The sequence below is a fragment of the Sturnira hondurensis genome, unplaced genomic scaffold (assembly GCF_014824575.4).
Source record: "Sturnira hondurensis isolate 20B ecotype Veracruz unplaced genomic scaffold, ASM1482457v3 Scaffold0008640, whole genome shotgun sequence".
NCBI lineage: Eukaryota > Metazoa > Chordata > Mammalia > Chiroptera > Phyllostomidae > Sturnira > Sturnira hondurensis.
The window spans coordinates 5,515,240-5,529,861 of record NW_028081271.1 but is presented as its reverse complement, the minus strand read 5'-3'; the positions used below and the strand labels follow the sequence as shown (position 1 = coordinate 5,529,861).

At 43.2% G+C, this 14,622-nt stretch overlaps 1 protein-coding gene across 7 annotated transcripts in view; it reads right to left on the bottom strand.

Moving 5' to 3' along the window:
• PRIMPOL (primase and DNA directed polymerase) overlaps positions 1 to 14,622 on the bottom strand; it is a 43,565-nt gene that overhangs the window by 19,429 nt on the left and 9,514 nt on the right. For 5 of the 7 annotated variants that reach the window (XM_037055158.1, XM_037055159.1, XM_037055162.1 and 2 more), the window contains 2 exons: positions 11,275 to 11,422; positions 7,544 to 7,840 (listed from right to left, as the gene is read on the bottom strand). In XM_037055158.1, coding sequence (XP_036911053.1) covers positions 7,544 to 7,840; positions 11,275 to 11,422 — 445 coding nt within the window. Of the gene's footprint in view, positions 1 to 7,543; positions 7,841 to 11,274; positions 11,423 to 14,622 lie in introns of those variants that run through there. The other 2 variants (XM_037055165.1, XM_037055163.1) reach the window with 2 other exon arrangements.

Below are 14,622 nucleotides of genomic sequence, written 5' to 3'. Positions count from 1 at the left end.
AGTCGGGGCACATGCCTGGGTTGCAGGCCAACTCCTAGCAGGGGACGCACGAAAGGCAACCATACATTGATGTTTCTCTCCCGGTCTCCTTCCCCTCTAAAGATAAATAAATTAAATTTTAAAAAAAGCAAGGGCAAAAAACAAATCTAAACAAGTCTTAAGAAGACAAATCATTCCAAGCATCTTTTTCAACCACAATAATGTGAACCAGAAATCAGTTATGAGAAAACAATTCAAAAATACACAGAGATTAAGCAACGTGCTACTGAACGACCAAAGAGTCAACAAAGAACTCAAAAGAGAAACTAAAAAAAAAAATCCTGAGACAAATGAAAATGGAAATACAACACAAGCAAAACTTATGGGATGCAGCAAATGCAGTGCAAAGAACGAATGTAAGTGACTACCTCAAGAAACAAACAAAAATCTCAAGCAACCTAACTTTCTACCTCAAAAAAATAAAAAAAGAAAACCAAAGCCCAAAAAGTTAGTAGAAAGAAGGAAATAACAAAGGTCGGAGCAGATATAAATGAAACAGGGACTACAAAAGACAATGGAATGAAACCAAGAACTGGTTTACTGAACACATAAAACAGACTTTTGCCTAGACTCATGAGTGGGGGACGGGTCTCAAATAAAATGAGAGATGGAAGAGAGGAGATCGTAATTGATGCTACAGAAATACAAAGGTTCACAAGAGACTACCACAACCCCATGCCAACAAACTGGACAATCTTGAATAAATGGATAAATTCCTAGAGGTATCTAACCTTTTCCCAAGACTGAATCATAAAGAAATAGAATATGTGAATGGTTGATTACCAGTAAGGAGACTGAATCAGTAATCCAAAACTTCCCAACAAATAAAAGTCCAGGACCAAATGGCTTTAAATGTAAATTCTACCAAAGAGTCAAAGAATTAATGCCAATACTCCTCAAAACCTTCCCAAAAATGAGAGAACACTCACAAACCCATTTTACACGGCCGGCATCATTCTGAGAGCTGTGCCAGACAACTCTCCACAAGAAAACAAAGTCACAGACGAATATATATGGTAACAGAGGTGTAAAAAAATCTTCAAAATAATAGCAAAACAAATTCAACCATCCACTATAAGAATCACACCCTGTGATCAAGTCAGATATATTCTAGGGATACAAGGATGGTTCAGTATCCAAATGCCAATTTATGTGATATCCCACATTAACAAAATGGAGGATAAACAACATATGACCATCTCAATAAAGGCAAAAAAAAAATCATGACAAACTTCAACGCCTATTTACGGTTAAAGCTCCTGAGACAATGAGTATGGAGGGAATGTACTTCCACACAATAGAAGCCATATATGACAAGCCCTCAGCTAACATCACACTCGGGAAAAGCTACAAGTTTTTCCTCTAAGATCAGGAATGAGACAAGGATGCTCACTCTTGTCACTTACTCAACAGAGTATTGGAAATCCTAGCCAGAGTAATTAGATAAGAAAAAGCAATAAAGGACATCCAAAATGGAAAGGAAGTAGAACTCTAGATATTATATTAGAACTCTAAAGACCACCAAAAAACTATTACAACTCTAAATGAATTGGATTAAGTTGCAGGTTGTAAAATCAATATACAGAAATCTGTTACATTTCTATACATTAATAACCCACTACCGCAAAGAGAAATTAAGAAAACAATCCGATTTACAACTGCAACGAAAAAAGTAAAGTATCTAGGAATAAATTTAACCAAGGAGGAAAAAAACTTGTACACTGAAAACTATAAGACATTGATGAAGGAAATTAAAGAAGACAAAAAAAAAGGGAAACATTTTCCATGCTCGTGGTTTGGAAGATTTAATATTGTTACAATGCCTATACTACCTCAAACAATCTATAGATTCAATGCAATCCCCATGAAAATTCCAATGGTGGTTTTCAAAGAAATAGAAGAAATAATCCTAAAATTTATGGCAATGCAACCCTCCCCCTAATGAACAGTCAAAGCAATCCTGAGAGAGAACAAACCAGGAAGCACCACTCTCTCTGATTTCAAACTCTGTTACAAAGGGGCACCAATGAGAACAGTATGGTTTTGGCAATAGAAGACACATAGCTTAACAGAACAGAATAAAGAGCCCAGAAATAAACCCACACATACATGGCCAGTTATTTTATATCAAAGGAGCCAAGCATATACAATGGGGTCAGGAGGGTCTTTTCAGTAAGTGGTATTAGGAAATCTGAACAGCCACGTGCCAAGGAGTGAAAATGGACCACTATCTTACCCCATACAAATTAACTCAAAGTGAGTGTCACACTCGAATGTGCGATCAGAAACCACAGAACTCCGGGAAGAAAACACGGGCAGTGAGCTACCTGACATCCGTTCCGGCAATGGTGCTTTGGATTTGACACTGAAAACAAAGGCGACAAAAGCACAAATAACAAGTGGGACGACTTCAAACTGAAAAGCTTCTGCACAGCAAAGGAAACAGTCAACAGGATGAAAAGGCAGCCCACAGAATGGCACAGATACCTGCAAATCCCATATCTGATAAGGAGTTAACAGCCCAACTGTTTAAAGAACTCATATAACGCAACAGCAAGAAAAGAAAAAGAAAAATCCAAACAATCCAGTTAAAAATGGGTAGAGGTTCTGAATAGACACCCACCCAAACTAGACATACAGATGGCCAAGAGCTACATGAAGATGCTCAATATCCATAATCATCCTGGAAACAGAAATGCAACACAACCTCCCACCTGTTAGAATTATCATCAAAAGATTAAGAAATAACGAGTGTTGGTGAGGATGTGGAGAGGAGGGAATCCCCTGTGCTGTGCCGGTGGGAATGTAAATCGGTACGGCCACCATGGAAAACAGTATGGAGGTACCTCAAAAAATTAAAAACAGAACTACCATGTAAAATCCAGTAATTCCATGCCTGGCTGTTTATCCAAAGCAAATGAAGACACTAATTCAAGAACACACGTGTGCCCCCATTTTCACAGCAGCATTTACCAGTGGCCAAGACACAGGAACAACCTAAGTGTCCACTGATGAACGAAGGGATGAAGAAAACACGGGACGTGTACGCTCTGGCCTCCCCTTATCCGCCGTGTCAGCACCTGTGCTGGACAGTATTCTGAGAACACTGATGTGAACTCCTGAAACCCACACCTCCTAAGTTTTCAATCGTGCACTGGCCTGGGTAGGAGGACGAAGTCCCAGGCACCCTTCTTCATCCTGCTAGTGGCATGAGTCATCCCTTCCACACAGGCTTAGTACGTCTCGGTTATCAGATAAAGATTCCTGGAACCGCAGTGCCCGTGTTCAAGTAACCCTCACTGTGTTTAGCAATGGCCCCAAACTGCAGGAGCAGTGATGACGGTGACGTACAGACCCCAGAGAAAAGCCTCACGGTCCTTCACTTAAGTGAGAAGGTGAGGACAGTAGAACCAGATTTTGAAAGAGAAAGACCACATTCGTGTAACTTTAGTATATTGTTATAAATGTTCTATTTTGTGATTACTGTTCATCTTTAACTGTGCCAGATTTATAAATTAAACTTGATCATCGGTATGCACACAAAGAAAAAAAACATAGTTTAAGAAGTCTGTCCAGAAAAAGTCCAGCCACTGTTAGTATAACAAGAATGGTCTGTGCGATATCCACGTGACCTGGCAGCCAAGGAGAGTGGGCTGGAACACGCATGTGTGAACAGTGACGACTTCACTGTACTAGTCTGTGGGGGCAGTAAATGCCATTGAGTGAGCATGTGCACTGTGTGGCCGTCACATTCAAAATGACTGAGCAAGTAGAACCACCAATCTGCGTCCAATTTTGTGTTAAGCTTAAGCATTCCTCCATAGAAACTATTCAGATGATTCAGAAGGCCACAGCTATGGGCACCTGGTGATTGGCAGCTTCATCATGACAATGTGCCCGCTCGTGCATCATGTCTTATGCAGTTTTTGGCAAAACATCAAATCACCCAGGTGACTCAGCTCCCCTACAGCCCAGATTTGGTGCCCTGTGACTTCTGGCTTTTCTCCAAACTAGAATCACCTCTGAAAGGGAAGAGATTTCAGAACACTGATGAAATTCGGGAAAGTACAAAAGGACAGCTGATGGCGATTGGGAGAACTGTGAGGTCCCGAGGTGCCTACTTTGAAGGGGACTGAGGCATCATTGTCCTGTGCACAATGTTTCTTGTATCTTGTGTCTTCTTCAGTAAATGTCTCTGTTTTTCATGTTACGTGACACTTTCTGCACAGACCCCACACACAGGGTTCAGTACACCCACTGGGGTCTTGGAACACAGTTTCAGGCACCCACTGGGGTCTTGGAACATGGCCCCATCAGAAAAGGGGGGACTACTGTACAGTGGAATATTATTCAGCCAAAATAAACAAAGAAATACCACCATTTGCGGCAACATGGATGGACCTTGAAGGCATTATGCTAAATAAAAAAGTCAGACAGAAACAAGCATCACAGGATCTCACTTATACCTGGAATCTAAAACAAACAAAAAACCAAAAAAACCCAAATCACAGATACAGGAAACAGGCACCTCTGCCGGTTGCTGTAGGTGGGAGGTGGGCCACGGGTGAAGGGGCGTGAAAGGAATATACGTCCAGTTATAAAAATAAACACGCCCTGGGGCTATAAGTCAGCATCACAACAATAGTTAACAATAATGCTGTACTGTATTTTGAAAGCTGCTAAGAAAGTGGATCTTAAATGTTCTCATCACCAGAAAGAAAAATTTCTGTAACAATGTACAGTGATGGATGTTAAGTAAACTCACTGTGATTACCTTGTAATATACACAAATATCAAATCTATTATACTGTACAGTTCAAACTAATGTTGTATGTCAATTACACCTTAATTTTAAAAATAATTAAAAAAACAATAAAATAAAGGCAAAGAAATCACCTTCAGGCAAATAAAAATGTATAAATATTTTTTGAAAAGGAAAAATCATTTTCTATCAGATGTAAACAAAAGCACCATATAAATTAAAATAAATTGGCGTGGGCGTGGAAGAATGCCACATCCAGAAATAGCAAAGAGATTATTTGGGGGCCACCCTCCCATGGTAAATAAATAGAAATGCTGAACAAACGTAGAAAAAATACGTGTGAGACTGTGGGAGAGCGTTCGAGGCAGTGAGGATTTGTGGTGTCAGATCCCAGAGGAGGAGGCATTAAAACACTGAGTCTTTCTGTCCCTCAGCCTCGTGAGGGAACAAGGTGAAGACTCATCATTTGTAGCACACACGAGGCTCCGCCCAGAACCAGCCCCTCGGGCACCTGACCCCGCATACCACCCTCCAGACTGCGGGAAATCAATGTTTGTTGTCTGAACAAACAAAAAGGATATCAACTCCCTAGAATACATCTAACAGAAGATGTACAGGGTCTCTATTCAGAACAGTATAAAACATCACTATGAGAAATGAAAGAGCATCTCAGAGGCACAAACCGTGGTCATGGAGTGGACACTCAGTATCATAAAGATGTCAGCTCTCCCCAGGTAGACAGGCTGCTGACAAGCAGATTCTAAAATTTAAATAGAAAAGCAAATACTCAAGAACAGCCAAGAAATTTAAAAAAAAAAGACAGTCGGAGGACTTATTCTATTGGATGTCAAAACTTTTAGACAAGCTGTGTTAGTCACGACAATTGTGGTACTGGCACAAAAGTAGATTAAAAGAACAATGGAACAGAACATAGTCCAGAAACAGACCAAACATATACAGACACTTGATTTACGACAAGGATGTCCTTCTAGAAAATAGGACAGTTTTTCAACAAATAGTGTTGGGCCAAAAGGATACCCACATAGGAAAAGAGTAAATTTTTTTTAATTCTCACCAAGGATGTTTATTGATTTGAGAGACAGACAGACAGACTGACTGACTGACATGTGAACATGAGAAAGAAACAGCGATCAGTTGCCTCCCACACAGGCCCCAACTGGGGACAAAACCCACAACGGAGGTATGTGCTCAGGCAGAAAAAAGTGAATTTTAACTCCTTTTCACCTAACAAGCAAAAATCCATGCCAAGTACATTGTAGGTTCTATGAAAGATAAAAATAAGTGACTAGATAAGACTCCTAGAAGCTAAGCAGAGCATCTGTCTGAACTTGGGAAAGGAAGCGTCTGTTCAACAGGAAACAAGGACACTAAGCAGAAAGTGAATATCGCTAAGTGAGGCGACTGCTGTTCAACGTCCACAACCTGGTTCATCAGAGACACCGTTAAGGGAGGGAAAGTGCGTGCTGCGAACACACACCATGTGATTCTCACTACAAACAGTTCAAACATAGGCGGCCCTGGCCTGTGGTGTTCGAGGACAGATTAGGGGTGGCTTCTCTCTGAGGGGGCAGGGGTAGTGCCTGGAAGGGGCACGGAGGAGGCGCACCTTCTATGTCTTATCTTGTTTGGTGTGGTGACAGGATATGTTCATTTACCAGGAACTCACTGACCTGCACACTCATAAACTATGCATGTTTCTGTTTGAATGTTACACTTCAATCAAAGTTGTTTTTTTTTTAAATTTTGGTGCGAACCACTTAAACTCTGAACTTTTCAAAGGATGCTTTAGGGAATGACTTCCCCATCCTCTTTGTTACCTAAGTCACTCTGGGAACGGTGCTGTAATACTTCTAAGCAGATCAGAGACATTTCCTCGCTAGCACAGGACCCGGCTTTCAAGGCTAAAGCTGTTGTGAGTTGGGCTGCTCTCCTCGGGGTCTTTAACTCGGGCAGTGGGAGAGGCGGGCAGTGACGGGCTGTGGCGCTCTCCCTGGATCAGCTTCCTGCTGGGCACCATCCCTGGTTTCTTACACATCAGTCCGACTGGCAGAGGCCACCTTCCTGATGACACGCAGGTCTGCTCACTGCGCTCACAGGACTGCATTCCCAAATGACGGCGCGTGGCTGTCAGGAGTGCGAGAAGGACACACAGGTCAGCAGGAGCACTTCCCCACCTGTGCTGCCTGCAACTAAACCTGCCTTCCCCGAGCCTGCAGACGTGGAACCCCTCTGAGCTGCTCTTCAAACCACAAGCTCAAACCGCAGCATAAAAACCAGCTCCTGCCTCCCACACAGCGCTGGGTGAATGCAGAGCCCTCACTGCGCTGCGTGCTCCCAGCAGGGTGGAAGTCTGGTCGCCGCACTTCTCTAGAGACCAGAAGCCCGCAGGGCAGGAGAGGGAAGGGCCGCGGGGACCACCAGTGTCCCTGGGGCTGGGGGGCCGCCAGGCTCCTCAGGGCAGAGAACGCCAGCCTTCTGGCCACACAGGAGCACTGTGTTCCTGTTCCCACCACTCACGTCATCGAGTGGGACCACTCTGCAGAGCGGGGGAGTGCGGTCCGACTGTGCTCTGCCCAGAGGCCCCGGGTTCAAATCCTGTCGACACGCCAGAGCAGCAGCCAGCCAGGACCACTCCTGTGGGAGCTCAGGCCGGCCTGGTGCACACGTCACTCACAGCAAGGCCCAGGGACAGTCTCGTAGAGACCTGTCATTGTCACTTACCTAGATCTACAAAAAGACACTTTTTTCCAGAGGCCTTCTTCACAACTAAGAATGACAGATCAGGACCGCCTGGCTCAGCCGGTCCCAGTCCCTCCGGCCTCCTCGAATCACTCGTCCAGCTCTCCCCTCTCTCCTCCTCTGCGGACATGTTGCTGCAGGAAGCTCCTTGCTGACCTGGTATCCCAGAAAAGTGGGGAGACCCACGGCCTGCCGTCTCCGGAACCCCACCAGCATCTTCATCATCCTCACTGGCAATCAAATGAAAAGCAGGCTGCAAAATTGTTCTTACAAAATTACCTACGGGGGGAAAATGATGATTAATCTGATTCTTCTTTTTCACCAAGTATAATAACTTAGGATCTGGGCTCAAATCTGCACGTGACAATTTATACAGGAAGGCGGCGGCGGCGGCTGCTTCTGCTGCTGCTTTGTTGTTGTTTTTAGAGCTGAGTTGTTATCACAGGCAGTAGCGCGCCTGTCCTCCCTTCCTCTTGTGCAACCCTGTACTTTCCAATTCCCACCGACAGGGGAGGGAGGTGTCACTTGTAAACAAACTGTCCTAGGAGGGAAGGCCAGTCTGCGATGCCCATGTTGCCAGCGTGGGAGTGAGTCTCACGTCCTATCACCGAAACCACAACTTTTATTCATATGTAAATTGACAAAAATTTATCTTCACAATCAATGGTTAAAGAATAAAGGGGGTTTTCCTTTTCAAAAAACAAAAAGAGAACTCTTGTCAAAAAAAAAAAAAAGAAGAAGAAGAAGAAGAAAGAAAGGTTTCTGGCAAAGTCAATACACAAAGCCCCTGAGCACCTCGTCGAGTCCTCGGCCAGTCTCTCCAGAGCGGCTCCTCTCTCCTCCCCCTGCCAGCACCCGTTCGCCTGGGAGCCCTGGCGGTCACCACCACCAGTTCAAGGCCCGCTCCTCCTGCCCAGCCTGTACCCGTGCAGGAGATGGGTCCAGGCCTCGTGAACAAGGACCAGAACTAGAGCAATTGAATACATGTAGTATATTTCAACATTGATTCTAAGGGCTCTGAATATCAGCAGTCCGATATTCACCGAGATCAGGCCGTATGACAATCTGGAACGTCTTCAAACCGTCACAATCAGTCAACCCTCGGCTCCCCAACACTTCAGTTCTCGACCACGTTGTTCACAGAAAAAAGTCTCAGTTGTCTCACAAAGCTTCGGGTCTCGCCTCTCTCTGCCTGGCAGGCCTCCCACGCTGACACTTGCATGTCCCCCAGGCAACAGACAAAGACTCAGTTTTCAAAAGAATCACTTCTCGAACAGTTTTCCAGAGCAAATTAAGTTCGAGAACCGAGGTTCCACCATATTATTTATACCATAAAAACCAGGTAATCTAGTTCAACTGCTTCGTGTAAACAATACTAGAGAAATGCAATACTGTAAAAAAACACAACTTTCATTTTCATCTTTAAAACTTTAATCTTTAACATTTTAATCTTTAACCTATAGTTTGGGTCTGTCACTTCATTTACCAGACAACTTGAACCCCTCAGTCAGAAGATACGCAAGCTCTAAATTTTAAAAAAATCTTTCTCCAAATTAAATGTAGTTACTGCCCTACTCAAAGAAACAAGTCCACTGTCTTATAAAACACTGAACATCACAGTGAAAGCAAAAACGCTTCATCCTTGCAGAGATAGACAGACATGGTCATCTCTGGAAGGAGGGAGGGCTGAATGCTGAGTGGAAAGAAGTCACGAGGTATCAAAGGACAACGAAGCAATATGAACTTGAAATGACCAAGTGCGTTTCCCTGGGAGGGTAGGTTGCGGCTCCTTGATGGCAGCCAATCGGAGAAGAGAAGCCATGAGAGCAGAACCAGCCACAGAGGCAGCGCAAAGCAGGGCATGGGCCTTGGACCTTGGGTGGCCTTGGGCCTTTGGCAGTGCGCTGATGTGGGCGGGACACAACACAGACCGCCGGCCCTCTGCTTCCCTTCCCCAGCAGGCCACCCGCACCTCCTCACTCACACAGGGACGATGTCACTGCTGGAAATAACTGAAAAGAAGGTATCAATCACAGAGATTTCAAGTGGGATGCGGGCAGGCAGGAGAGTGTCTTAGGCACATCCAAGGGATACAATTTGCTAACACTCTGTGATATCTTACACTTGCCCTAATTCCCCTTTCTGAAAGGCTAACAATAGGAACCAAAAATGTCACCAAGGGATACAATGATGCAGGGAACTGAAGAGGAAATTTTGGACTGTTCCCTGTCTCTGATTTCTGGCTCTGGCCACGTAACTTGAGAGGAAGAGCCCTCAGACGGCCTCCCGTCGATCAGGTCTGAGTGCGCCTCTCCCTCTGGCCACAGTAGACCCCCACTGCTCCCCCAGAGTCCCCCAAAGCCTAATTCTACACCTTTTCATTCCCTGCTGCACAGCAAAGCTTTCCTCGCCTTGGTCTCGATGACGAGCTTGATTTAAAGTCCAGCCTGAATGCATCTGCTTCCAGCAAATCTATGTAGCAGAGACGGCTAATTATCTGGCAAATTTCTATTCTCCCTCTTCCTTAGCAACCGGACTCAATTTTTAGCCTTGTGGTAGGAACTGTAGAGCAGGCTATGAGAAGTAAACAAGAATCCAAGAAATACCTTGCTTAGGATTCTGCCTCCAACCCTACACAGGGCCCGCTTAATATTCAGCCATTTGTTCAACAAATGTTTATTAAATGCCTACTTGTATTTTTATCATTGCTGCTTCTGCTGTTACATTATTAATGTTATTAATGTTATTGATACAGATCGTGTAACAAGCTCTAAAAATGCAATAGTGGATAAGCAGCAGTCCCCACGCCCAAAGAAACATTGCGTGGGACAGACCAAAACAAAAAAAAACAGGAAATTATCTTCAGAAGTGGTGAGCCCTTTGACACAATAAGCCCTAGGTACTCCCTGTAAGCCAGAGGAAAGCCTCACCTGCCTCAGTCTTAGGTTTGACAGAAAAGGCTTCTTGGGGGGTGATACCTGCACCGAGTCCTAACAGACCAGGTGAATTGGAGGCACGACCGATCAGAGAGAGGCATCAACACCGCAAAGGCCCACGACTAGAGAGTGCACGCCCCGCTGAGGGCTCAGGCAAGGACAGGGTGAAGAGAGCCTGGTGCTGAGATGAGGCTGGGGGGCAGTGGGCCCCACGTGCAAACTAAGACAAGTGGGCATTTTCCTGAAGGCAATGCGCTATCCATGAAGGGTCTGAGACACCCTAGTGAGATAATCAGATGGCGCACGATAGCTGACTCAATAAACGGACATACAGAGGTCAAAGACAACACCACTTCTACTCCGGTAGGTGGGTGGTTAAGCCCTAGCTCCCAGGCTCTAAAAGCTAAGGCTTCCGTGGAGGTCAGAAATCCCGATCGCAGGCAACACAAGTTAAGACTTGCACCAGGCCTCTCATGCGTTAACCAGAGCGAGCACGCCGACCCCGCTCCTGCCGGCGCATGAGCGGCCATCCCAGCCTCTACGCGCAGAGGCACGGGCAGCAGGGACGCCGCAGGCAGGCTGATGGGTCTCAAACGTGTCCAGCACAGGAAGACGGTCTAGGCGTAAAAGCGAACCCTAAAAATGTGAGCAGTCATGTCTCATTTTTTTATGAAAGGTTAACAGCCATAAAACCTAGCAAATACAGAACTTATGAAGAAAAGGGGACTATGAGCTTTTAATATAACTTCATGACTATTTAAAAAACAGCGTACTCACCAACATGGATGTTATCTTTAAACGCCACATCATGGAGCTGGAATATTAAGTGGCGGCTAAATTTTGCATCAGTGCTGGAATCTAAGTTGAAAACATCTTCGGCTGAACAGTTAACACTGTATGATTCTTGAAGGGCTTTACAAACATACTGAAAAACACAAGTAAACCATAAATAATATTTTAAAGTTTGTTAGAAATTTTTCCCATGAGAAAAATTCAAATCTCTTGGTATAACCCATTTTTAAATTTTTAAAAATTTAATTATATTTTCACTCCTAGTTTATTTTTATTTACTATCAGAATATTTATACAATTTTATTAAATTGCTTATGTACTGAATTATATATACTTAAATTATTTATGTCTTACCTATTCAAAATCCATAGGCTTTCAGGGTTAAATGCCTCTTAGGATTTGAATAATTTCACTTAAACGTTAATCCCTACTAAGGTCACAATAAAAATATCTCTTTTTAAGCATCTCTTTAAATATCATCTGAGTTAAAAAGTCACTAGTCTTATTGTTTACCATTTTAGTTTTCAGAAAGTTCCTTGAGCACGTGGAGCCAAAATCTATCTCCCAGAAAATAGCCCCTGGAGCTAGAAGACACTGATATCGAAGGCAGTTGGCACCTACAGGGACGCAACAAGCGCTGGGTGAACCCGATAGATCAGATCTACGGTCCGAGAAATCTGGTCTGAGTCCTGGCTTTGCCACGTAACAGCTCTGTGACATCAGTCAAGTGCAAACCTTACCTTCCTCAACTGCAAAGTGGGGCAATAACAGGACCTAACTTTTGGGATTGTTCTAAGGAGGAAAAGAGAAAATGAGGGCCAAGAGTTGGCACAGTGCCTGGCTCTCGTAACTGCTCAAAAGCGTTAGCTGCGCAGGTAGGAGACAGGTCACTTCTCCTGAAGCCTCGGTCTTCTCATCTGCAAACAGAAGTCACTAAAAATGAAGATACTAGAACATCCAGGGCTAAAGGTGTGTGGACTGCCAAGCACGCCCATACCTAACAGTATGAGACAACTGGTATTTATTAAGGTTGTTCTGGAGTCATTACAGCACTCCCCCCCCCCCGCCCCCGCTCTCTGACCCTACTCTCTTCAGGAAATTCTCACTTCCTCGGAGAAGTCTTCCCCATTGACATCATTGACATCGAATCCCCCCTGTAAACTCTGTTTCTACTTGTTGTGCTCACACAGCTACAATTTTATGTTAATCTGCAACTATGTTGACATCCATTTCCTCTGTACCACCAAGGTTGTACCTAACGATCTGTTCTCTCCTGCTATTGTAGAAATGCAACCCTGATTAAAGACCCCATTTCCCAGACTCCCTTGCAGTAAGGTGCAGCCACATGACTAAGTTCTAGCCAATGGGATGTGAGCAGAAGGAAGGAATGTGGGAAACTTCTAAGTTATACCTTAAAAGGCAAGCAGCAAGTCACCCCTTCTCCACCTCCTACTGACTAGCATGCAGACTTAGGGATGGCGAGCCATCCTAATCAGTGTGAAAAAGGAAATTGTCTTAGGAATAATAAAGCAACAAGTCTAGCCTCTAGTAAAATGAAGCCACATTCAGATATTACATGAGAAATAAATTTCTATCTTGTTTAAGCTACTTTAATTTTAGGTGTTTATTATGGCAGCTAAATCTATCCTAATTTATTATCCTCCATTAGACTACAAATTCGGTGAAGGCAGAATTCTGTCTCTTTGGGCCGACCATTATATTCCTAGCACCTAGGTGACACTTAGCTGAGGCTGAAAAGAATCTGATGAATAAATGAAGTCTACTTTTACCCTCTGGAGCTGTACTGAATGTAGTAATTCTGTAGATAATGAAAGTGCTCAGAATCTCCTAACTTCTCCTTCCCAAGTTAAACTTTAAATAAACATTTAAGTTAGTTAAATACACAGTGGGGCAAATGTAGGTTTACACTGTGAGGTGTGAAATAGCTTGTTTTTATGTTATTATTTATTAATGATTGTATTATTTTGCACACGAACAGCGAACCTTACTTTTGCCCCATCCTGTATTTAAGTTTCAAAATCCAGAAGTTAAAACTAATCCGAGCAATGTTACCTGTCAACGTGCTCTTATAAAATGCTTTAGCACCAGAATTCACTCCAGGTGGCAGAAGTGACGATCTGAAATTCGCCAGTGAAGTCATGAATCAAAAGGCATTATTTATTATCACTAATGATTATTAGCCAGTTATTTATTAGCCATCTGTTACTATAAGGGCTAACCTAATTTATACCTCCTCAGAGGGTAAAAAGGAAATGTAACTTACTAGATTATATACTTGTTACAAAGTAACCAACAAATACAATTAATTTCAATTTAATAATTTACGAAGGTTACATTAAAATAATCCTAATGACTTCTACCAATACAGTCAGCATGCTAAATAAAATAATGTATAATTTTATTTTTTTAAATGATATATACTTTTAAACTCGTATTTCTATGATTCTTCCCACCTTCTGCTGTGGTAGGAGATGAGCCATCAGTAACATTAAATAAAGAATCAGGAGAAAAAAATCTTCAGCCCCTACGTGACCTCTGCCACACCAGTGTTTGCTCATCTGTGTTACATGTGGGATGTGCACTGGTGCTCACTGTGTCAGAAGTGTTTCCGGTTTCTAACACAGTGGGCTACTCCTTCGTTAGCAGCATCGCTGCGTGAAAGTGCCCGTGAAAATCTCCAATCTCAACTCCTCGTCGGTCACACGGAGCCCACACAATAAACCCTCCCTTAGACAGACGTGTAGCATTCACCAGAAAAAGTCAATACCTATTAGTTATTAAAAACATAATTAAAGCTCAAAATTAAACTCACTTTAACAACTGTAATAAAATAAGTCCTCGCTTCCATAGCACATATACTAAAATTATAATCAAAGAAGACATTTAAATTTATTTGGGGGGGTCCAATGATTATTTTAAGAAAACCATAACTCTTTGCTGTTACTGTTTTTTGAGGGAGGGACTTATGTATATTTCTTCTGCTTCAAAGCCAGAAGAAAACTAACATAACATGATTTTTTAAGAAGCAGTATTTGCGCACAGTTTTCAAATAAATTTAAAATGAAACATGTAAACATCCAGCATAATCAGCAGGTATTCTTGACAGACTCCCAACCCTGTAGTACTTCCAAAAGCCACCTCCTTCGCATAACAAAACCAGCTTTATCCCTCCCAACACCAGGAAATTCCAAAGGTCAGTGGACCTTGAATCAAGGACTGTGGATGAGGACGAATATATGTGAGACACACATTTTGATTACCTGAATAATCAAATATATATGAGTATTTCTTACGAATCACAGTATCTCATGG